The sequence below is a fragment of the Gymnogyps californianus genome, chromosome Z (genome assembly GCF_018139145.2).
Source record: "Gymnogyps californianus isolate 813 chromosome Z, ASM1813914v2, whole genome shotgun sequence".
In the NCBI taxonomy this organism is placed as follows: Eukaryota; Metazoa; Chordata; class Aves; order Accipitriformes; family Cathartidae; genus Gymnogyps; species Gymnogyps californianus.
The window spans coordinates 6,338,650-6,363,666 of record NC_059500.1 but is presented as its reverse complement, the minus strand read 5'-3'; the positions used below and the strand labels follow the sequence as shown (position 1 = coordinate 6,363,666).

The 25,017-nt window shown below is 39.8% G+C and overlaps 1 protein-coding gene across 1 annotated transcript in view; it reads left to right on the top strand.

The window, feature by feature from the left end:
• Positions 1–21,655, top strand: part of XRCC4 (X-ray repair cross complementing 4) — a 168,037-nt gene extending 146,382 nt beyond the window's left edge. The window contains exon 7 of the mRNA XM_050913243.1: positions 20,845–21,655. Within this exon, the coding sequence (XP_050769200.1) occupies positions 20,845–20,953 (109 nt within the window). The 3' untranslated portion in view covers positions 20,954–21,655. The remainder of the gene's footprint in view (positions 1–20,844) is intronic.
• The last annotated feature ends 3,362 nt before the right edge of the window (positions 21,656–25,017 follow it).

Below are 25,017 nucleotides of genomic sequence, written 5' to 3'. Positions count from 1 at the left end.
GAGTCAGGTTTACACCTCTTGTGGACTGTATTTGCAACTCTTTATAACACTCAGTGGCTTTCTGGGGTTTCTGTCTGTCACTCTCTTGGACTACAGACTAACGGTGGTCAGCAAGGTGAAGCCCAGGGTCTTTACTTTTAGGGATGCAGGAGCTGCAAAAGCACGAGGGCTCAAGGGGCAAAGAATCTGATGTTCTGGACTATAAAGGTATGTGTAAGTCTGGCTGGCACTGGTAGCTGGCCAAAGATGAGAACCATGTCTTAGTCCTTATGTTCAGATCCCTGTGTAAGTGTTTAAAGCCACTAGTTAGATGTACATGGCTAGTGTACAGTAGAATAGCCTACTCGTTGCCCCTGCCAGATCCTACAGAACTACTGTACTTTGGTATATGCATCTGTCCATTCAATTTCATATTTTTTTCTGATTCCTCTTATGTTCTCAAATCATCAGTTAAATCCATTGTGTTTCTTATTTGTCTGGACTGAGTAGAAGTGCATTCTCTGCATGTTTGGGCAAGTCTCACCTCTTTGAATCTTACTGCAGGTTCCTGCTACCAGGAGCATTGCTTTCAGTAGGATTATGATAGCCAAGTTAAGACTAGTGGAGTGAGATTCCATCCAAAGTCCCTTCTTTTTTCTTCAGTGCACACGATCCGAGTGTGCTGAATTACAGAAAAAAGCTTGAAGCCTCTGAGGCCTCGGGCAGCTTGAAGCAAGTGCTCTCAGAGAAGGCTAATAAGTTTGAGACTTATTAGTGTGAAGGGACACCACTGACAACACTCAAGAAGAAGAAACTATTGGAAAGGTAGAAAAAAAGCAAAATTTTTTGCCTGTCCACTACAGCAAAAAAAACCCCAAAACCCCAACCACATTGCTGCTGAGATACACTCTGTACTGGTCTTCTTCAGAACAGGTCTTTTTCACACCTTGCCTCCAGTTATGGACTAGGGACATTGCTTGGTGAGATGCTCGAAGGCAAAGCCTTGTCAGAATTCATGGGGGATGTTGTTTTGCAATTATGGTCTGGTGTTGCCTAAATTTCTCTTGGAGATTTAACTTCAGTGGAAAGCAACCAAAGATTCTTTCCTTTCTGAAGCTCCTTCTATGAAAGCTGTGGCTGGTGGCAGCAAAATTCGATGAATTCATCCATTTAAACCTCACTCGTGCCAACATGAGTGCAAGTTTGTGCTTTGTCTGCTTCCAGTGATTTTAACAGTGTATCAACAGGATGTAGAGTAGAAAATAACAATGAAAACCAAGTACTGTTTGCATTGCTGCATATGCATTATGCTATATGCATCCCCTTAGCTGATTTATTACCTTCACATTTTGCTCTGTAGGTTAAATTAAGTTCTTATCTTCTGAATGAGTGGTTTTCTTTCAGCTTAAAATGTTATTTCTTCTCTAATGCCTCTGGCTAAATGCATAAGAAATTTAATGGTACATTTGACGTAACAGTGAATTCTTTACACTGGTTTGATAATCCCTAACAGACTCTATAGCAGTTTTCATTCACTTAATTGTAAAATCCATATCTTTTGTTATCTAGAAAAGATATGCTATGTGGTTGATTTCCAAAGTTTAAGGCTTCAGGGACAAAAGTTAAATTTTCAAAACTTTTCCTACTTTTTCTAATACTCTTAAGAAAATGCTTTGTCTTATTACTTGGCTAATTTCCTCGAAATGTTAAATTATGGAATGAGGTTTTGTTTAAACAGCTCCAGACCATGCACGTATTGTGTTAATGCGGATGATTTTAGGAGGAGTAAACTGTTCCAGTAAAAATACGGCAATAAAATTTGCAACCTACGATTCTTCTTTGATCATTTAGATTCTTTGGGATTTGATTCCCAGCATTGCAAATTGGGTCAGTAATTGATAGTTCATTGTACTGCCATATAATTCATGATTTTTGCAAAACCACAGCAGAGGCATGACTGCCTCCTGGCTAGGGTGAAAGGACCGATTAGGCAACAGGAACTTTGGATCACTGAACTGCTGCTTCATGCTGGGCTCTCACACTCTTGGCAGAGTCCAAAGTCAGAGGAGTTTGTAATCCTGGCTCAGCTGTTTGTGCACCAACAGTAAGGGAGTATAACGCAGAAAACAGTATCAAAGGGGAGGATGGTAGAAAATGAGGTATGTGGACCAAAACCAGAAAGAATAGGGAAGGAGGTTTGTTCATTCACAGGAATCCTTATAAAATCAGTTGATCGGTTGTTTTATGCGAGATGCTGAAAAATTAATGCTAGTGCAGACTGACAGCATTGGATTTCAACCGTGCATGGAAAGCGTGGACGGAAAAGAGGTGAAACTGCTTAGGTTTTGGAACTGTGATAAAGGCAGGCGCATTTCTGAAGGCGTTTCCTGCCTGTTGCTGCCTGTGATGTTTGTAATCATCCACGCGCCGTACGGAGAATGTGTGTAGGGAGGGGAAAACAGAAGTGGAGGATTGTCTGTGAATATGAGATCCTAATTATTCTGTGAAATGCATCTATAAAAAATCAAGCCATAGGAAATATAACCAACATGATACCTTCATGGAAAATTAATGCCAACTAATCCAACTGAGTTTAAAATGTGATCTGCCTTTATTTCAGAGCTAATCCCCTTAATCAAAAGCCTGCATTTCTTACAATGTCATCTGTACAATGAGACACTGTTTACTAGTCTAAGGAATTAGTTATGTCTTTAGAATGAGTTTTCTGTATGGGAAATCTGCCACAGTCGCCTTAAAGTATTATTCCATAGAGCTGTAAACCAAGAAATAGTTTATGGTTCACATCAAATCTGGTAAATCCCAACCTGGAATTACTCACCATTAGCTGTGTTAGTGAATGTCATTTTCCAAAATCAATTTTGTCATTTTGGATTATTTTCTGTCCACTATATATCACAAGTGTTTATCTTGACAGAAACCAAGATACACTCCTCTCTGTTCTAAAATTAACCATTTGAGTTGAAAAATAGCATGTAAGGATGAATTGCTATGATAAACATATGCAAAGTTATTTTTACATGTCTTTTGTTGAGGTAACTGTAGTTCTGTTGGAAATTTCCATTAACCTTAAAGCCATGGCTGTCCAGATCAGAGGACTTGCTCCAATTAATGTTTGTTAAATGCTCCTTTAACATACGAATATATAGAGAAAGGCATGTTTGATCATGTGGTTTTATTAGATTCTTTTAGTAAGTTTCCAGCAGCACAGAAATTCAAGCCTAAGTGATTAATGTACTGAAACAATTAGCTTTAAGTAAAAGATTGTCTCAGAAAAGGCTTTTTATTCACCTTGCAGTTGCTGGTTTAATATTTACCTCTAGACTCTCTTTAGTGTATTCACCCAGAAATATGAGTTCAACTGTATGACAGAAACTGAAAAAGCTGAGAATAAACACTGTCCTGTCACGGGAGCAAACAGAACAACTCATCTGTTCCCTTCTCTGACAAGAGTCTTCAAAAACAAATTTAAGTTGGTGCTTACTATCTGTATTTTTTGTCTGGCAAACATATAAAGTAAACGTCTGTCCTTCACATGTTAGACAGTTCCCACTATACAGCGATATATCTGGTATACTTTGAAGGGAAATATTAACAGCTTTGTTCTACGATGGGGGGGACACTTTTAAAAGCTCAGGTGCAAAGGAGAGTATAATCTGCATTTCAGTTTTTGAAAATGCCAAATTAAAAGCTGTAAGCATTCATTTTACTATAAATGGTTAGCTGCTGTTACATTCTTCCAGATGGACGTGAGACCCACCGAGATACACACCTAAGTGGCACAAGAGACAAGGGGGGCTGATATTGGGTGTTGGTAACAACTTCAGTGCTGCACTGAGCAAGACGCATGCGCTTCATCAAATGAAGTCCTGCATGGTTTTTTTTTGTCTGTCCCCTGCAGATCAGACCATGTCTGGCCCAGGTGCAGTATGTTGCAATATTCATTAATATTGAATGTAAGACATGCTGAACAGTGCCACATACCATTCTAGTTTGTAAGCCTTTTTTAACGTCTCTTCCCAAAAATCAGAGATTTAAATTTGAGGGAGACCGAACAACTTTCTGACAATGTACGTGGTTTAGTCTCTAAAATAGTCATGTCTAAGAAAGACCAGAGTACCACTGGTGACAGGAACATTGCACAACAAATTTCAGGAAGGGCAGTAAAGGTTGCTAGCCATTTTATCTGTCATGAATAGAAAGAATGCTGTGTGTGGGTGAGTATAATTTGGTCATTGGTTTATGAACCCAAAGCCCTCGTTTCCCAACATTTCTTAAAATTAATGTGGATGTATATTTAATATGTATCTTTGATTTGGCTGAAAAACATAGCCAGAAAATTCCCAATTGGCTATGCACAGAAATAGCTTCACAGACATAGATTATTCCAAGGAGGGCTGGCAAGAACATATCCTCATGAAATTTGCTCAATAGCCTCCAATTTCAGATACCGTGAGATTGTCAGGCTTTAAAATACACCCTTGGTGCTACAGAGCTCCCTGAATAGCTGTCATGTATGGGACAAGTTCAGAGGGTCTGTGGACCACAGTTATTTCCTTGGACTTCTTGTGGAGGTAGGATATTGCAAGATGCGATGACTGCTGGAGCCCAGAGGCTGCGAGGGTGGCTGGGCAGTTACTTAGCAAACTGACTTCAAGATATGTTGGAAGAGTCTGTTTCCAAATCTCCTGTTTAAGGTTGTTTTATTTTTCCCTTGAATGGTAGAGTTGGAATCTGGCCTTGCAAAATAGTCCTTAGTGCAGCATGCATTACTTATCATTGTGGTTTTTTGCAATAATAACAGTCTTACCAGGACTCTTCTCTGTATGATTTTTCCCAGTAGTCTTTTCAACAGACATCTTGACAAATCTTTGTGCTAGGGTTGCCATACTCCTTGCTGGGTGTGTTTATTCCCCAGATTGGGTTTTTGATTATTTTTTTTTTTCCCCAGAAGGTTCTCTTAATATCCTATAGCACGAAGACGCACTATTAACACATTAACTCAGCAAACCCTTTAGTGATTCTGGGACTCACTTCTCCTTTAAGGGAGTTCACATTTGGAAAGGGTAGCAATACATCATCCATTGAAGGTTCTGCTAGAGTGTGGTGTACATAACCTTTGAAAACTGTTTCTGCCACCAAAAGCTGCCTATTCTGTAGCTGGCCTAGATCCAGCTTCTCCCGATTTGGACCCATACTGGGTCTATGCCAGCCAGCTACTGTGTTCCTATTCCCGTCAGAGGCAGCACTTGGATTTTGCCATTTGGACTGCTGGACGATGAGGGTGGAAGCAATAAATGAAATGCATGGAGAGGCACGGTGGGAAAATAGGTGTTTTTGGCACTCGTTTGGGACAAGCTGCATAAGCCACTGCGGCTTAGACACACATGTGCAATGTGACTATTCTAAACCTGTGCCAATAACAACTTGCTTTTACTACATAGTATGACATCTGCTCACCTCTCTCCAGCAGCCACCTTCGGTCTGCCAGTGACAGCCTCCCTATAAATGTGATTTTTGTCCAAACTTGTATTGCTTTGAGTGGTCCTCAGGAGACCCATACATTTCTCTCCCTCACCCCGGTTTGTAACACTTCAATTTTTAATCTTCATACATATTAGCGTTGAAGTAGGGATGGGTGTAATGTTGCTGGTGCAGGCAAAAACGAACAGAGTCCATGGAGCAGCCAAGTGCCGTTTTGTGGTGACGCAGACCAGCGTCCCGGTGGTGTCTGCTAGTGAGCCTTGGGCGCCAGGGCAGAAGGCATCCCATGGGTCTCCTAAGGGGTTTGTGTGCCTCTGCGGCTGCTTTTACCTTCTCCAGATTATGGGATGGAGAGAGGAGGGAGCCCCGAAGGCCGTTCACACAAGGATGCAATACTGCACAGGATCATTTTTTAGCAGCACAGTGGTTCATCAGCTTCAAGCCTTGTGGAGGCCAGTCAATTCCGGTGAGGTGGGACAGTATCTGTGAGGGAATTTGAATCACCTGGGTTTTTTGCTTTAAAGAGAAGTGTCTTTGGATTCATCATTCCCTTTATTGATTTAATTCTAGCTGTTCGCCTCATATTGACCTGGACTGCTCACCGGAGACAGTTTCACTGGAGTTTTTGACTTTTCAGCCAGTGATTAAAAGAAAAAACCTCACACCTTTGAATTAAGCATCGTCTGTAAGAAGTGCTTTCCAGGAATGGCTAGTTTTATCACACTTCTGTTGTCTAATTTGTGATTGCTGACACATAATGAACACACAGAAGTGCTGAGGATGGATGACTCAATATGATAAAGTAGTTAGTTTCCTTCCTCTGCCCCTGCCCCCAAGGCTTCATTCCTTTTTTGATCCAAACTTCAAAAGAATTGTCCTGAGTGTTACATTGTCCCATTTTTCATCCCACTCTGTAAAAGAGGGATGGCTGTTCTTTTTCCCCTCTCATATCTGAAAGCAGTAATACAGAAATCTTACAAGAGATGTATCCTTTTATGATTTTCTGCTGTTTAAAGGCTTGAGAAGAACTGGGTGGATTTGAAAGCCTCCAGTCCAGTTCCAAGCCTTCTGAATCTGCTCATTTTTGTAACGCTGGGAACAGCTCTAGGATGCTTACAGGAAGCGAAATAACATCTTAGTATACAAATTCTCTCTGGGAGCATATTTCTTTCTGCAGTGGTTTTGCAGCAGCTTTAGTAATTAAATAAGAGTTTTATTCTTTGTATCTTATCTACCAACTCTTTCTTCTGTCTGTTGAGCACTTCCTGTTATGAAGAGAGAGTCAATTAAATGTGCCTATCTGTTCATTAAACTGTTGTGCAGGGAAGAACAGAAGTAGTTTATGTCCGAACAGCCTCCCTTTCTGTAGGTATAGGCATCTTATCTGTGAGCAGCAAATGCTACTATACCCATCAGTTGCTTTCATATTTACTGCATTCTACCCCTTGTGCCTGGGGACAACTTTGTTTTAATTCATTCCCTAAACAGTGTCCTAGGCTGTAGATTAACACATTACTTTTTTGTTGTCGGGATTTTTTTGGCTAACAGAGGAAAGTTGTTTTGTTTTTTTTTTAAAAATGCCGCAATGTCACTAGCCAAAGTCATTAAGACTAGTTTTACCAAAGTCGCAGTTGTTCTTCATATACCATGCTGATTTATTTATAGTTTGGCCACACCTCCTCTTTGCTGGAGGCAAGCAGATGTAACATAGATAGTATAGACGGCACTTTACACTCCTAGATCCGGAACTGAGGTTTCCTTCTGCGGTCATTCCTGCCTAGGTTATGCATCTCTGCTAGATCTCTATCACATTACCTAGGTCCCTTACGTGGCCCTGTGCTGCACTCTCTTTCACAAAGTTTTAATGCATCTGGCCCCACAATGAAAGAGAAAATCTTATTTCCCTCAGCACAGAACTAAAACACAAATCAAAGTGGAGTACTTTTTCCACTGAAGTTGACTTCTTGCATCATTATTTGTTGCTGTCTACTCACTGGCTGCTCTGCAAGCAGTTCAACTCCAGTTCAGGTTCACTATTGACTGACAGTTGTTGTTTCATGGAATATTTGAAACAAACAGGTGAAGTAATCTGTCTTCTGTGAGAGATCTGCCTCCTGGTGCATCTAGTCATTGTTCAGGATGGTTTTCACCATCACAGGGAGCTTCAGCTGAGGAACTGAAGACTGAGTTGATGTATAGAGTTCAAGGAGCGTCTGGATGATGCTCTTAGTTATACGGTTTAGTTTTAGGTAGTCCTGTGAGGAGCAGGGAGTTGGACTCGATGATCCTTATGGGTCCCTCCCAACTTGAGATATTCTAGGATTCTAGGATTCTATAGACCCGGTGGCACTTTTCTGTCAGTGCTGTGGAGCTAGCTCCACTGGGCATTAGAGGAGACACACATTAGGTGCCATATTGTCAGGGCCACTGTCCATGCCATACTTGACTGTCATACAGATAGGATGTAGAATGCACCTTGTTTTGGCAGTTCAATATTTTTTATAATCACAAAGCTTGTGTGACTTGGAAGTGTGTGTGTAGGGCATTAGCATCAGTGCTAGTTTTGCAAGCAGCTGTAGGAAAAACTTTAGGCAGAATATGTTCTGCTGATAAATGGCAGTATTCAGGCTAAACCTAATGACTCATTATTATTTTATATTATTTCATTGTTTCCTCCACAATGGAACATGTCTCTAGCCTAGAAAAACAGAAACAATTGATAAAATTTAAATGAAAACGCCTCCTAGACCTCTGAAATTTCTCGCACCCCACCCCACCAAGAGCCTCAAGGCCCTTGTCATCTTTTTTCACTAGTAATGTCCAAGAGTGCAAGACAGGTCCCTTCCTGAAGAATTGCTGTGACATGACATAGAATTTTATTGGTGCTTTATATAGTGTTTAGGCATTCTGCAGTTAAATGGTCTGTTTCCTTAGTCTCATTGCATTCTCAACAGAAAATGGCTTACAGTCTTTTTCTTCTAGAATAGAGAAAGCGTAAACTCTTAAAGAATTACATTAAGCTTGAAACTTGACAGTTTGACAGTACCAAGCCCTCACCATAATTGCTTTCATCGGTTCCCACCAGATTTAGAATGAGCTTTTATTACTGTTGCCTGAATATCTTATTACAATTAGCAATACTGAGTGTGAAAAGGTAGAATGGATTCCTCTTCTCATAGCAGCTGGTGGAAAGCTGGTCGATAAATTATTTTAAGAACTATGTTGGTTATTAAACAACCACACAGTTAAACAGCCTTCTCAGTTTGCTGCTTTGCTCCAAATATCTGTCTTGTATCATGATTTTTGCAGGGATCAATATCAATTATTTTATTATTTCATTAATGTTTCTTTAAAATGTTCTCATAGTTAAAAAAAAGTGAATAGAATCAATATGTCAGCACCTATTAATTTCTATATTGATTCTGTTGTATGCTTTACATTGAGACAGACATTTACAATGAATGCTGTGTACCTGATAGAACAGTGCAGAAGCAATTACAAAGTGAACACACAAATATCACCATCAAAACCTAACCAGTGAGTAGGATGTGCTTTGCGTTTGTTTCCGTGCTTCTGGTTTGTGTCAAAACCTAATAGCACACACAACCAGGATAGTCTTGTTTGTTTGGGTTTTGTTCTGTCATTAGTTTTAAAAGATAAAAAGCAATAAGATGGCCATATACTTTGGACTACTGTCTTGCTAGTGAGTCCAGACGTGTCTGGGGGGAAAAAAGCAAATAGGTTAAAAATACAGTCCACTGACCTCCTGCTAAGTCTTGGGAGGCTGATGTCAGTGCGTTGTGTACAAAGAACCTATACAAAGCAAAATAAAGCCAGTGGGGAACCTTCCATCTTTTATGACCGGACCTATAATCTTTAACAGGCAAGAGTATATACGTGTATGTACAATACGGTCAATTGTTATGCTACGTATCGTTAGTAATAAAACTCTTCAGAAGATTCACTGGGGGATTAGGAGGGCTGCGTGCCAGCAATGTCATGGAGGGAATTGCAGCTCACCCTGCACTGTGCTGGAACAAGTGAAAGCAGGAACTCATCACCCCTGAGATGAGTCCTCAGAGCTAAAAAGCTTTGGTAATTCCATGAGCAATTGTTTAAAAAGTGCCAATGACTTAGTCTAACTCTGCTCTGAAAGAAACTGATTTTATTAAAAGGAGAGCTAAGCTAAGCTTGAACTGAAAATCCAGGCTTCAGACCGAATTCTGAAAAATTCTTTTTTTTCCTAATGATACCAGAAATGCTTTCTGCCTGCCAGATTTATTGGGAAGCTTTTCAAACTATCATTTTTATTTATAATAGTGCTTTAAAAAAAAAAAAAAAAGGCTTTTTAAATGACTAGGTCTTTTAAATTGTTTGCGTAGATGCGTACTATCTGAACTGCTCATTCTGATCACGAGAATTTATGCCAGGGCTGAGGCAGTTATGTGCTACATTTCAGATGGGAACTACTCTCTGTCTTGCTCTTTCACTTTCTCTCCCTCTCTCTCTTTTGCAAAGATACCTATTTCAGGCAGAGTCAAGATTCAAAATGTTAAAACTGTCACAATCTTAATTAACAGAAGACAGTGACTTCCCTGCAATATTGGACTATAAACCTACTATCAATTCTTATTTTTTCTCTGGAAAGAAAAAATTGAGACATCAGGCGAGGAGGTGTATTTGAAAAATATGCGTTACTCTTTTCCTGTTTCCCAGTACTGTAGCGTGGATAAAACCAGATGGGTTTCCAATAAGTGGACCTGTTACCAATAACCCAAGATGCAGGTGTAATTGCATTTTCAGTGATTCATCTGTATAGCACACTGGGTTGTTTTACGCAGGCAGCATCTGTTTCACATGTACACCATGATTATTCTACTCTGATTGACATCTGCCTTCTCCTAATAAAGTCCCAGTTGCCCACCTGTATGGTGCTCCCTTTTCTCTTAATGCATTTGTAAGATAAAAAAATCCTTTAGAGCACTCTGCTGAAACTCACAAAAAGGCAAACTAATCTATCTAAACTTGTCAGTGGTGCAGCACCAGCACAATTATCAAGGCTCTCTGCAGATTAAAATTTTATAAAGTTTGTGGTTTGAATGCTGGTTTGAACCAGACCAGTACAAGAATACTTTGGTGGAGGTGCTTCAGGTTTATACTAATGTATCACAACTGAGGATAAAATCTGGCTTAGGCTGTGGAACTGAAATGGCTTTGTGACGAAATTTATTGTACATTGGTATCTAATCAATTTTGTCATGTTTTTCCCCCTTTTCATTGTATTCTACGTTTTCTGCTGTGTTTTTCGTATTCCTATGTATTACCTGAGGAGATCCTTCAAGATTTTGGGAACATTAGAAGTTTACATGGGCTCAGGAAGGGACAGGGCCATTTTGTGAAAGAGAAATGTACTGAATGTTACTGAATACACAGAAATTAACCCTGGCTCAGGAAGCCTCTGAGCTGCAAATGGTTGGAGGCTCGAAAAGCACTTTGTACTCTTCGAAGAGCATCTGCTCTTGACTGCTGTTGGACAAGGGGTTCTGGGTGACACTGGGTTGAGCCAAGGACAGCTGTTCCCACGTTGTAGACATCTGGTAAATTATCTTTCTCATTACCTGGTTTAGATTGGCTGACATGGCCTGTTTCTTCATTGCAGGAAGGCACTGATTTCAGCCCAATGCAGGTCACAGTGACCAAAATTGCTGGATGTTTTTTAGTTACGTTGTGTGTGAAATAAATCTTGCAGGTGTCCATGCCTAGTGCCAAGTAAGACGGGTGCTGAGCAGGCTTGGAGTGTAAAGCATAAGGTGATCTCTCCAAGTAAGGGTGGTGAGCACGAGGGCACGGCAGCCCAAAGGAGCTTGGCTGTATGACACCAGTGTTGCACGTTTTCGTGGTTGCGTTTGTGCGTCTGGTTAGTAGTCTTGATGAGCCTCATAGTCCAACCTCAGATGCCTAAAGTCTATCCAAGGCCCTGCTCTTAATTTCCTGATTGACTACGTGTCTCTGAAAGCCTGGAGCCTGAGAAGAAACATCTGGTAGAGCGACTTGTGGTGCATGGGCTCCCTGAAACTGCGCCTATATTCGTGGAAAGGTAGTAATCAGAAATTTCCATTTAAAATACAGGGTTGGTTGCTGTCTTTCAGCTTGCCATGCTCATTAATTCATGTCTTGTAACTCCTGTCCATTGGTCGTCTTGTTTCCTTTCTTAAAACCAAGATGGGTGACCTGCTAATGCAGAGACAGGTCTTGACTGGTGGCCGTTCTGGGCTCCCCTCCCTTCCACCTTTGGGGACAGATCTGCAGCAATCCCAGCACAGTCACAGCCAGTTGGGGTGTGACTGGTGCTGGTTTAGCACCAGTTAAGTCTCCGACCTTCATTACCGTAACGCTGGGGGAGGTCCGTGCGTGCATGAGTAAGCTGAGACTGTCCCTTGATCCTGGTAAACATCTATGCAAACTGTTCTGCCAGAAAAGGAAATCTCTGAAATTTAAGGGCTAAAGAATCTATCTGTGAATTTGACCATTTACGGAAATAGAAAGTAGAGAGGCTCATTAGGAAGAAAAAACCACTTTATATAAGAATTTTTGTGAAAGAAACACACAGGGCCAGTCCCGTCCTTTTGGTTAGTTGGGGTTTTGTTGGTTTTGGATGTAGTATAACTTTTCTTAAAAATCTTATAGTCTAGACTCCTTTGCAGCATTTACCCAACAAGTAATGACTTGGCTATTCGGTCTATTGTTAAATGCTCCTGGTAAAGTACTTACTGCAGATATTGCTGCTTAGGCAGACCCTGAGAGCTTGAATGGATGGAGACCAGTTGGGGTTTTGGAGGAGAAAAAATTACTTTTGAAGCCTGCTATAGAGACTGTCTTACAGCAATTGCACCATGAGCTGCAGATGGTTCCTGCTTCATATAATAATAGAAGATACCTTTGAAAGTGGCTTCTTTACTCCACCAAATAGACATTTTGACAGATGGGCTCTCTAAAGGGAAGAATCTTAACCACATGTCCAAAGCGAAAAGAAACATTACCAGCGAGTTAAGAAGTTCAGGAGTCAGAGCCAGGCTCTTCGGCCCACATTCATTTACTTTATGCACCCCAAAGTAAGGAATAGGTTTGGCATTAGGTGGACAAAGCCAATGTCTGTCCTCTACCCCGGGTGGGGAAACATCTGAAGGATGGGTGAGGTATGATGAAAACGCAGAAGAGAAAAACTTCAATTTTAGCCAGAAAACACTGGCTGTTGCAGTGTCCAGCTCTGTTCTGTTTCAGCCAACTGTACCTATTTTCACTTTTTTCCTTGTGTTTTCAAAGGGCTGGATGTGCTGTCCGCCCTTCTCTCTTTTTTCTTTTTCTTTTCTTTTTTTTTTTTTTTTCTGGTACTGCTGTTTGAACATGTTTCAGCTCTCACAGGTGTCACTGTAGGCAGGGATTTGATCTTAAATATCAATGGTTTGATCTTATTTCAGAAAAGTATGAATGAATTCAAATCTGCAGCTGGGGAGGGGGCAGGAGGAACAGCGGTGAGGTTGAATGGGAGTTAAGAGACAGCAGAAAGCACAATTCTCGGTACTAAAACAATTTTATGTTCAATAGAGATCTATTAGAGACCTATTAGAGGGGGGGAAAAAGCTTGTTATACTTTATCTGCTCTACCTTAACTTGTAAATTGAAACCTGCTCCCAGTTTATTTGATTCACTGCTCCCAGCTTTATTAAGAACTCATTGCTGCTCTATCTTTCTAAGTGCATTTTGTCGTTAGAAAATACATAAGTCATACCCATATGCTGTACTGATCCAAAGTGGTTTTCTGCAATAAGCTGATTAAAGTGAATGATCCAAAACCTGTGGATAATAGGTAGTCTGGGCAGTAACAGGTTTCTGCTGATGCCCGGGTATACGTTGTTCAGCAAGGAGAAACAATTTGCTTAATTCAGTCATAGGAGTTTTTAAAAGATCATTTTTAGGATTACATCCATGGATTCTCCTACATCCTTCTGACAAGAGGATGTTTTTAGCTGTACCTAGTAATTTAGTAAAGATATCAGAGTACCCTCGTCTAGTATAAAGAGGGAACTTTTCATCGTATGAATGCTGGACTAATCCATTTTTCTTTAAGTATAATTTTAATTTTATTAATTTGTGAAGTTGCGGGTTTCATTCTGTAGCATCAGTGCAAAAGGTGGACCCCAGAGAGTTGCCGGCTGAGGCTGCGGTTCAGTAGGCTTTGTAAGCATGTGCTTAACTTCAAGCAAGTGCTTAGCTCCTGTTCAAGTCATTAGGATTTAAACAGCCACTCAGAGCTTCGGCACTGGAAAGGAGTGGAAAAGACCTAGCACAATCTAGGTTTTAGGGTTGCTGGATTATCCTCCGGTTAAATGCTCTTATTTTTGTGATTTGATTCAACGTGGTTTTGCAGTTGTAGCTGCCATCTGCAGGCCTCAGATTTCCAGGTGGAAAGCCGGTCCCTCCACACTCCACTGCTGTGCGATGGCTGCAACAGCCGTCTCGACCCCTTCTGTCCTCGGGGACGACAGACGGAGGAGCACAAGGACACACATTTCCTGCGCGAGAAATTGGTTCAGGGATTTTTATTTGCCCCCTTAGGTCTCTGGCTACTGTTTATGGTCACCCTGAGGGGATAAGAAAGGGTTAGGGAGAGAAAGCAGCTCCAGGGTTTGACAGCCTGGAAAAGGGTTATGACACAATTTAGCTGGTGCTGGTGTTATATAAATGTGTATGTGATAAATAGCGCTTAACGACTATGAGAAATGGCTTCTAGCATTTGCCAATAAATTTGCAATGTACTGGATTTGTGAAAGACCTTGACAAAATTCCTAAACAAACTAAGTTTTCCTTTACTATATACTCTTGTAGTTATGATTAAGAGATCTGTGTTTTTCTCCCAGTGAAGGCAGTGGTGCTAGTATGTTCCTCAAAGTGAATGTGGTCTAGTTTATTTAAGCAAGAAGGAGTTTAAGTGGAAATGAGCCACAGAAACGCGTGCCACTTGTCTAAAACAAACATGGTTTAGGCTTTTCCTTATAAGTGACATCTATTATTACATTTTTAAGTAGATCTTTGTTAGTAAGCATCTGCAAGTGCGTTTGATCAGATGAAAAGATCCAAGACTATATTACTAAATCGGAATGTTCTTTTTAAATAAGGACCTGTGCTTATGCCAACTGAAGTTAATTGGGAATTTGCAACTGAACGGATACAAATCCCTAAAAAAGTACTGTCAGCATTGTTAATTTACATGACGTGTTGTCTGTGCAGCCATTTTAGACATTACATATGGTTTTCTGAGGATCTTTAGACCATCTGTTTTGTAGGACTAAATAAATAGAGCAGATGATTAATAATGTTGAGAACTGATCTGGACCAGTCATTGGAAGTTATATCAATATTAAAAGTTATATCAGTAAAAGATATATGAGTATCTTCTCAGTGTAGCAGATTTGTTTGCGAGTTTGTTCTTGCTGCAATCACTATATCAATTTCTGTGATGTTTAAGGGATTCCCAGTTCACTTTTCTCCCTCTGAAGGATTCCAGGGATATGTAAAGAAAAAAAACTTGCATAAGCATAAATCAAAATTATCCCCCATTTGATAGTTTCTAGTTCTAGGCAACAGAGTGGCGCTTGCAAGAGCTTAAGACAGTATTTAGCAATTGTCTTGTTTTTTGAAGTTTTGCTTTAAGTTTTGTTTATTGAGGGAATTCCAGACTTATCTTACTGTGCAGCGGTTGTGATGAATGCAGGTGCAGTTGCAGCTTGGGTTTCAGCCAGAGGTGGAAGCTTATTAAGGAACATTGATTCTCTGGCTGAACATTAAATTTGTGGTTGCTGCATTGAAAATATTTTTCATTAACTGTGTAATTGAACAAGCTTATTATTATTATCTGTCTGCTGACCTTAACTGAGACTAGACTGTTTGCTTAATACACTGAGCATAGGAAAACGCCACATGTGGAAGGTTCTCTAAGAGAGATGGAGACAGTATCCCTTAAGCTAGAAATCATTCTTTTCAGCTATTTCTTGAGTATTTTTTTCTAGCCTCTGTGAATTTGTGTTGGGACCAGCTACAGCGTGGGCTCTGGTGATCTTTGACACCACTGCTCTCTTCAGATGATTGAAATTGGCAGAAAAATTTTCAGTTTCTTCACTAACATAACTTAGGGAAAAGTCCATCAACTGTAATTTCAGATCATGAAGGTGATTGTATCCAGCAAGTTCTTCATGACTTGCTGGGGTTTACACTTTGCAAGATCAATTAGAAATATATGGGTTTGTTTTCAAATTATTTCTATGAATAAATGCCAGAGTAGACTATATCTGGAAGTTGAATACTCATAATACTGCCAAAACCTAAACCAAATTATTGAGTTTCATTTTCCATTTTAAATTGAATTAAAAAGAAAAATACTTTTATAATTTACCTTATATTATAGTGATTGTAGCATTCCTGTAAAGGGGAATATCATCGTATTTTTAATCACATGTAGTTTCAATTTAGTCTACTTACATTTTTAATATTCAACTTTAAAGAGGTCTGTCTGCACATAGCGTTCTTGATGCATCTATTCGCGTAAGAGGCTTTTCCCCCTCCCCCATTACACCATTTCTTCTTCTTTTCATGGTTGAACTTTCGTCTGTTTGGCCAGTAGCCACAGGCAGTCAATATGATGTCTCCCAAGAGCTCACACCACAGGGCATCGGTTATTCAAGGCCAAGGTTTTACGTATAGCCGTGAGCTTTACTCAAAGCTCCTTTCATAATCCTTCCTTAATAACGATGGCTGATGAGTACCTTTCTTCTGAGGACTTTCTGTGAAGATGATGTTTATACAGCCAAGACAGCAGATTGCTGATAAATCAAAGAATCCAAGTTTTTCTCTCAGGGTGGACTAAAAGTACCATCTCCGGAGCACAAATGTTGCTCTGAGCTTTTGCCCTGTCAGTCGCAATGCGAGCGTTTGTTAGTGTTTGAGGTGCTTCACCTTTGTTCCTATGTTAATGCTGTAATGGCTACCAATTCTCTGTTTATGAGCTGCTGCTGCCACCTATTTTTATGAAACCCAAGAAAGTATGTATCATATTACATCCTCTGTTAATATCTACTCATGGTATTAAGCCTTCATTTTTTTTCAGATTAATGACTAAAATGAACCGTTAAACCAAGCTAAGGAAAGATACACAGACTGAGAAATTCAGCCTTTTCCTAAAACACTGCTACACATCTTCTGGGAGAGTTGAAATCTCCTCTCTTAGTAAAATGCCAGCTTTTGATTGGAACTGATTATTTTAATTACTAAAAAATGAAGAAACTAAAGTAATTGTCCAAGGACACAAGTATGCCTCCTAGATTACTTAAGTTTCTTGGGAAACTTTAATAGCTATGTTAATTTACAAAGGTATTTCTCTTTTCAAATCCCATGAGAGTTGCTCAAGAACAAAAACTTGAGTAAAATCCTAACCACAACATGCTGGGCTGGCTATACAAGCATAGCTAAGTGCGAGAACCTTTCATCTTTCCAGCAAGAAGTACCTTAAGATCAGCAGTTGCGCTGATATTGCAGCCTCTGACCTGATTTTTCTTCAGCACAGCTACAACTTGTTTGATCTTTTGCCACTAGGAAGCTCTTTTAAATCATGTCATTTGCAGCAGTCACGTAGGAAATTATTTTCTACTTCATACTGCTTCATGAACATTATCTCATGGAACTGGCCGTCTGTTGCAGCAGGAACGGTGTTGTGCAGATCTTCTCTGGGGTCTGTGTGAGCTCAGGAGTAATTCATCACAAGAAACAAATGGAAGTGGTCCATCTGTCCTACTGCAAAAGAAGGTGTTGTGTTTTCTCCCAAGCTATGCAAAGCCATCACCCTGCATGCCTTTGAGTTTCTGTGCTGTTTAGTTAAGTACTAGAGTGTTGCATGTCTTCTGTTTCTTATGGCTCTTACTCAGCTGTGGAAAGAAATATCAAGTAATGTAACCACTTTCTTCCAAATCTTGGGCCAGAATCTCAGCTGGTGTAAGTCAGCAGAGCTCCACTGACATTATTAGTGCTCCAGTGATTCACACCAGCTGTGGATCTGGTCTTCTGTCTCAATTTATGAAGGGCTTGAACTAAATGTCAGGAAATATGAAATGATCTCTTATAGTCAGCAGTTCTCCAGATGTGTTAATGGAGTTTAAGTTTACCAAAAGGCAAGACTTCAAAAAGTGATCCAACAGAAGAATAAACTTCCAAGAAGAATGCCTTACTTACAGGCTTTTTGGCAAGAGAGGACTATACAATTCACTGCAATTTAAAGAAATTAACTCAGTTATGCATCAGGATATGGTAATGCAGCTTCAGTGAGAATCCAAGATTCAAAATAATTTCACAGTACAAAGCAAGCTCTTGGCATTCAGTGAATAATTGCCATGCAAATAGGAATCATCCAGTCTAAAAACCAAAATTAAGTTGCTTATGAACCTCATGTAAAGAGCCTAATGCTTCCACTTTGCAAGTGTAGTTGGGTTTATTCACAGACGCGGTATTACAGCTTTTTGAGATTAAATGAGGACCATGTTGTTACAAGAACACAGAAGCTTAATAGTTCTAGCTGTGTAATGTTAAAACTCAACAGTGATTTGGCTTATAGATGTGTTCTCATGTTTAGTGTTGAAAACAGTTATTTTAGCCGATGAGGATAAAATGGTTGTTGACATTGCTTAAGCACTGTCAGGCTTACTTTTCAAAATCAGAAAATGCTAGAATAGGTGAAACCTCAAAGTCAACAAATGTGGGGTCTCAGAGGTCTTTTAGTCTTATATGCCTAGTCTTATATGCCTATATGGCATATGAGCATACGCTCTAAAAAAACCTTCCAGTACCTGAAATAGCCTGTGGTGGTACAGAGGTCTTCACCGCCTAATTTATTTGCTGATGAGACCTTTCAGAATTCATTAAAATGATCAGTGTGTGGCTCCACGCTGTGTGATTTACATATGTTCTCACTGGAGACTTAATGCTTTAGATAGACCTAGAAAGGTAAAAGAACAACACACCTTCAATAAGTAAACTTGAGCGTCACACTGTGTTGGGGTATGCTACCTATTTTAAAAAAAAAAATAGGGTACAAGGAAGTTGATTGCTAGCAATCAGAACAGCATGGAGTGATCTCATCCTGCTGACCAGAGGTCATTGGCTAAGGGTCCGATTCTGGCACGTTCATATCACAGTTAGTCCAAGTGACTTTTGATGAGACACACACCTGTCTAGGTGTCACTGCATACCAAAAGGAAAAAAAAAATGCTTGGACACAATTTATTCAGACCTGAAGGAAAGCATTTTGGAAGAGTTTGCAGAGGAAGCTAGTTAGACTTCCAGAGAAAGTAGTTATCATAATCTGAATATACCAGTACATTGAATTTAAAGTGGTCTGCAGAACTGGGGTGATGGATAGAGTGGTGAGGAAACCATTCTGAATACTGGAGAGCTCTTAGGAAGTGACGGCATCCAAGACTCAGCATTTACTGGGCTTTTGCGGATTCCCCAGGAGCACAGCGGGCTCCACCTTGAAATGAAAAGCATTCCCCAGGTCCACAGCAGGAAACATCGTACTGAGAGCTCTGAACCTCCAAGGGCTTGACAAACTTGAAGTGTGAGAGGCTATGAATCACGCAGTGGCTGGGGTCTTAGGAAGCTCATTGCATTTTGAAGACTGCAGTGTTTTATAAAAACTTCTGCTTTCTAGAGATTTCTGGGTAGGAGTTCTGGAAAACTTGGTTCTGAATCTGTTTGAAACCAAATTTAAAAAGAAAAAAATTTGCTGAATTTCACTAACTATATTGGCTCTACAATGTGGAGCAGTTGAAGGCAAATGCTTGAATTAGTCTGAAAATTAAGATTGCTTTTGCATGCCTCATTGCACTAAGCCCTCATATGGCAGCATTTGAGAGTAACGCTTTCCATCACTTCTGTCTAGTTCTTCCCATCCTGGTGGCTGATGTGTTGGCCTTGGTAATATATGAATTTTTCACCTTCTGTCAGGATTACACCAGTGGAATATACCTGGGCATGAAGCCATCAATCCTTATGAAACTCCAACCAGTCCAAAATCCCACAATACAAGCACATCAGGTCTGTTTCCTGCTTCCTACACCAATTCCCTACAGCATACTGAGCCAAGATTAAGAGATTACATCTTATTTTCAAAGCAGCTGGTGATATCGACCTGGAATATCTTGTCAGTGACAACTCCCATATCTGTGATTGATAATTCTCCTCTTAAAGCTCACAAAAGTAAAGGTGTCTGTGCAGGATTCAAAGATTTTTCGTGGATTCAGCCTATACATATAAGATTAATTCCCATAAGGATCAGAAGCTGTTGTAAATGCCACCTTTTTTGGAAACACAAGATACCTTGCCTTCCCAGGCATAAGCACAGAGCTGTCGTTACCAGAATGGTGTCTCAGAGAGAGAGGAGAAACTGTGAACGTGGGCTCTTGGCAAACACCAGGAGCTCGTATAGGCAAGAGACATTTAAATGATCTACGTTGATGAGGACAGTCAAAGGAGTGCTAAAAAGGACTGATTGATGCAGAGTAGCATGTTATTCAATGTAATGGATGTCTGATTCAGGCATGAAGTTTTCAGGTAGAACTCTGTGGTGTCCAGCTATCTGAGGGCAAACCTGCACCTCAGCATACACATATCAGTGAATGGTGAGTGTTTCTGTTTGCATACATTTATAGCAAATGTAAACATAACGTATGTACAGGGGAAGGCCAGGGATTTGAAAGTCCTCAAATACCTGGATTCATGTATTATGGAAGGATTTTTTTTTCATTTGCCTTTGTTTTCCTCTGCTCTGCTGTTTGGAGAGAGGCTTGCACCTTCGGGGCGTGGACCTTTGAGACAACTCAGTCTGATTCTTCGTATGCCTCCGTGTCAAACTGATGGACAAGACACATGCTTAGCAGCAGGGAAAAAATAGAGAGTGGTTAACAGCGCATCATCCTGTGCAGTAGTAGAAGAGCAGATTCTTTTTATGTTTTCTGCATTTGTTCTGCTCTCCCTAGCTCTCCATGTGGAAATTGTGGGTGAAATGGTCATTCTCAGGGTCCTAAAAATTGTAATGAAATAGCTGAAGCCTTGACATTTATAAGCTGAATTTCATCTGTTGTTTTGCCATTGCCATCTCAGCAAGTAATTAGGTCTTACAAAAAGCACTTTTCTCTTACACGTAACCTTAACAAAAAGCTCAAAATACACTATTAAATGGTTACCTTGGTGGTGTATATGTTGGAATTGTTTATATCTGTATCTAAATTTGTTTCAAATCTGTTTGGTTTGTATTTCCAGACCTGATCTGGCCTCACAGAAGACACCGGGCAAGCATTCCCTGGATGTGATGTCTCTCGAAACCCTGGAAAACACTTGTGAGCCGGAGGACCTCTTTGATGACATCTAGCTATGTGTTGGCCGAGAAACTGAGAGACTGGTGCTTCTAATAGAGATAAGCTATAAAACTAAAAGGCTTTGTTATAGACACTGAGCTGAAATCTTTACTCTGAGGTGGTATTTGATGACATATTGCTCTAATCCTCTTGCACTGCACTTGTCCCCATTCTTCACTATGCGGTTATAGACCCTTGGTCTGCTAGGCTTGATTTGTGACAGCCTTGAAATCAGTTTAGGCTCTGTGTGGATTTTTTATCCTGTGTATACGGGGAAGGAGAGCACCATCATAGCATTTTTACATCCTAACAGTCTCTGGCTGCTGATTGTATCCAGGATCAACTGGTTTCCAGATGTCCCCAGGAATAAGTCAGATGTAAAGATGATTAAGGCTACCACTGTACTTACCTTATATACTGCCCCTTTCTTGAGAAGCTCAGCTTAGACGTGGTCTAGCTAAATCATCTTCAACTTTGATTGAGATATAGCGTCCTAAACTGTGAGTTTAGGATGATATCTTCTGACGTGAAGCATCCAAAGAAATGTCCTTTCACTTTTTACTTGAAGGTTCTCTGCAGCATTATGCATTATAAGGTATTCTTGCTTTTGGGCTTATAAAGTCAATATTGACTCTATTTTAACCTTCTGTAGAAACCCGTAGCCTATAACATTGTTATTTTTGATACTTCATCATTTTTCTTAAGGTGATTTCTGAAAAAATAAAATATGTTCTAAAAATAAATCAATTTTCTTTTTTATTTGCTTAGACACTCTATGAGTATAGGGACTAGTTAGCAAAGTGTGTTAATGCATGACCTTTTCCTGCCCAAAGCTGACGTATTCATTTAGATTGAAGGCTTCATCAAAGAAAAAATTAGCAACATGTATTTACCTTCAGCAGTCAAAATCAAGTGTACACAACTAAGCGTGCACACCAGGCTTCTGCTTTACAATTTTAAGAGCCTGAATTAATTCTTGTTTAAGGCAGAGGGAGCCAGTTCTTCTGTCTCAGAAACGATGTGTTCCAGCAAGGGTTTTAAACATGTGAATAATCCCATTGAAGTCAGCAGGACTATGCAACATAGTCCTGCTTCTGTGCTCTATGGCTTGCAATGGTCCTTGGAAGCTACTTGGTATTTTTGAAATGGCAGCTTATTCAGGCCCTGATTCTGCCAAAATTCAATCCTATATTTAACTAAAAGCATCCATGTCAGTATTTGCAGGATCAGGGCCTCATTTAAGAACCTACATGAGGATCTGGGAATATTATATTTAAGCATTCCATTCTGAAAAACATGGTCACAGCATTTTAAATTCACAAAGGGCTTTGGGACAATGTTATAAATCACACAGTAAAAACATGAATGGCCAAAATATTTTGCTTGCTACAAAGGCTTTGTGCCTGAGAAATGACAGGACCACAAAAGACCTATTCATACACCCATTCATAGACATTGCCTGATTTAAAATCTTCCAGTGCTGATCTGACAATGCTTTCAGCAAAAGCTTGTATATAGTTTCAGTTTCAATGTGAAAATGTTCCATGACTTAACCCAAAATACAAGAGCTTGGTTTAATTGTGCCTACAGCAGAAAATGAAGGTAAATGGAGCTGAACATCCTGCGAAACTCTGCTTTCAAGAAACTGTTGGTTTCTAATAGTAAAATGTTGTTATGCAAATAGAAAATGTTACACACAGTTGGCAGATGTAATAAAGTCTGTCAGGATGTTTATTCTTTTCTCTTTTTTTGAGGTTTATAGAATCAGGCCAGGAGTTGAGCAGAAAATTACGTGATGGCGGATACATACCTTGGACTGTGTGAGCACAGGTGTGCCATCTAGTTAGGGTAGCCGTGGTACGGAGCCAGTTTCCAGTCAGCTGAGACTGTTTGTATACACAGGGACACCTCCTCTCCCCTTGAAGCCTACTTACAATACATCAGTCTCCACAACTGTGTGAGAAGTGTTAGCGAAATGGTCCTTTCTGAAGATTTATGTGAGAAACTGTTGCTTTTCTGCTGGTAAGGTTCCATTTTCCAGTTGACTTTGAAGAGGAAGGACTCGCCAAAATGAGCACAAATTATTTGTGAGAGCAGAGGTAGTATTGCAAAAGCTGCAGAAAATCAGTAGAACTTCTCCATGATGCATATTTGTGCACAAGAAGTGGGGACATCCACTTCATCCTCAAACTCATTCATCCCAATGCATTGAAATAGACCCCATGGCCTTCATTGACCAAGCCAATTAAAATCTGTTTCAAACTAACCTGTCATATTTGGGAAGGGAACTTAGTAATAACACCTCATAACGTATTTTTTTAAAACCTACTAAATTAATAAGATACTCAGTGCTGCTTGGTTAAGTCTCCGAGAAAAGCTGGGATCTTTGCTGTCCCTCCATGCCGATGGAGTTCCTGCTGCAGGGGCTTTCCAAAGCTTACAGAGCAGAAGGGTTCCCTTGTGAGTCAACAGACAGTGCTCCTATTCATATATCGAATATAATGTTCACCTATTTCACAATGGCATAACATCTCCTAGTTTATGTTCATGCTGTGATCCACCATAATCCTTGGATTCTTCCGTGCAGAGTTACTGGGTAGTCACTTGTTTTTCCATTCTGTGTTTGTGCAGCTGACTATTCCCATATGGGTTTAGTAACAGGCATTTAACCATGTTGACTTGCATCCCATTTTTGTAGCTGATTACTCTAGTTTGTCAAGATTATTTGAATGCTCATTCTTCCTCAATTTGGTATCATGGGAGAAAGTAGTAAGTTCGTTCTTCATTGCTAACATCCAGACCATTAATGAAAACATCGAACAGTTCTGGACTTAAGCCTCAGTCCATTCATCCTTCTATTTAGTAGAGCTACTAAACTTAGACTTACTTTGTGAGCATGGTTTTCTAACTCACCTTTTGGAAGACCATGTGTTCTATAAAACTGCCATATGAAATAGCCTGACATGAGATGTCAGTCAATTGCTTCTCCCCTATCCAAAATATTTTAGTGGTGACAGAAGACAAAATAGAGAAACTTGCCCACAAATGGCTTTTCAAGACAGGAAATTAACCAAAGTTAGGAAACACAGATCAAATTTCAAAGGCCATCCTTAATTAATACTTCTCTTTGATATTACTCTGCAAATTATTTCCCAGGTAAATTTTTTTTCAGTTTAAACTGTACTTTTGGGGAAGATAAAACATGTAGTTGTTTTACAGGAGGGAAACCATGCTATCTTTCATTAAAGGTTTAGACTTGTCTAGAGTTTTGTACTTTCAATGTAACTACTTAAACAGAATGTATGTTTTTATGCATAAGAATTTGTCATTTGAGGTCTGGGTTTATCCAGCAAATCTTTTAGTTCAAAAAGATTTACAATATTTTTTTCAAGAGAGAAAAAAAATGGTTCTGAACCAAAATAACCCCCTCTTTTTTTGAGGAAGTACTGTATAAAGTATTGCCTTTGGGATGAAAATATTATTTTGATTTTGAGATGTTTTGGCAATCTATATCACTATTTTAACTACCTTCTCACTATTATTCCCAAAAGTAGACACTCGTGTGTATATACATGTGTATTAGATATATTGTTCTTCCTTACTTTGTACCTGTGATATATAAATGATTGTGTGTATAAACATGATTCCCTGGAAATGTTTATTATATTCTAGCTAGCTTTGACAACTTCTACAGTTTGATCTAGCAGCCTGGAGGTACTTGAGGAAAGAAGAAGCCTTTACACATGGGAATTCAGATGCTGCTAAATGTTTAAGGTAAAGGTGCATTTTTCTGGCTTGCCATCTGCTTTTTGGGAAAAATAAAATGTGGAAACAGTGAAGTAAGAATGGTAGGAAAACAAGGCAATAAAAGCATGTCCAGACTGCTTAAAGACGGAAGGTAATATATTTGAACATCTTCTGAGCAATACTAATTTAGAAAAATGTGCCAGGAGCTGGTTATCCTACTGAAAGAGGAGCAGCTAGGAGAGGGTTTCCATCTTCTGGAAACCCTATTCTGTCCCCTCTTGTCTCCCGTAACACATCAATCCTCTCATCAGGGGTTAGTACCTCTTTTCTG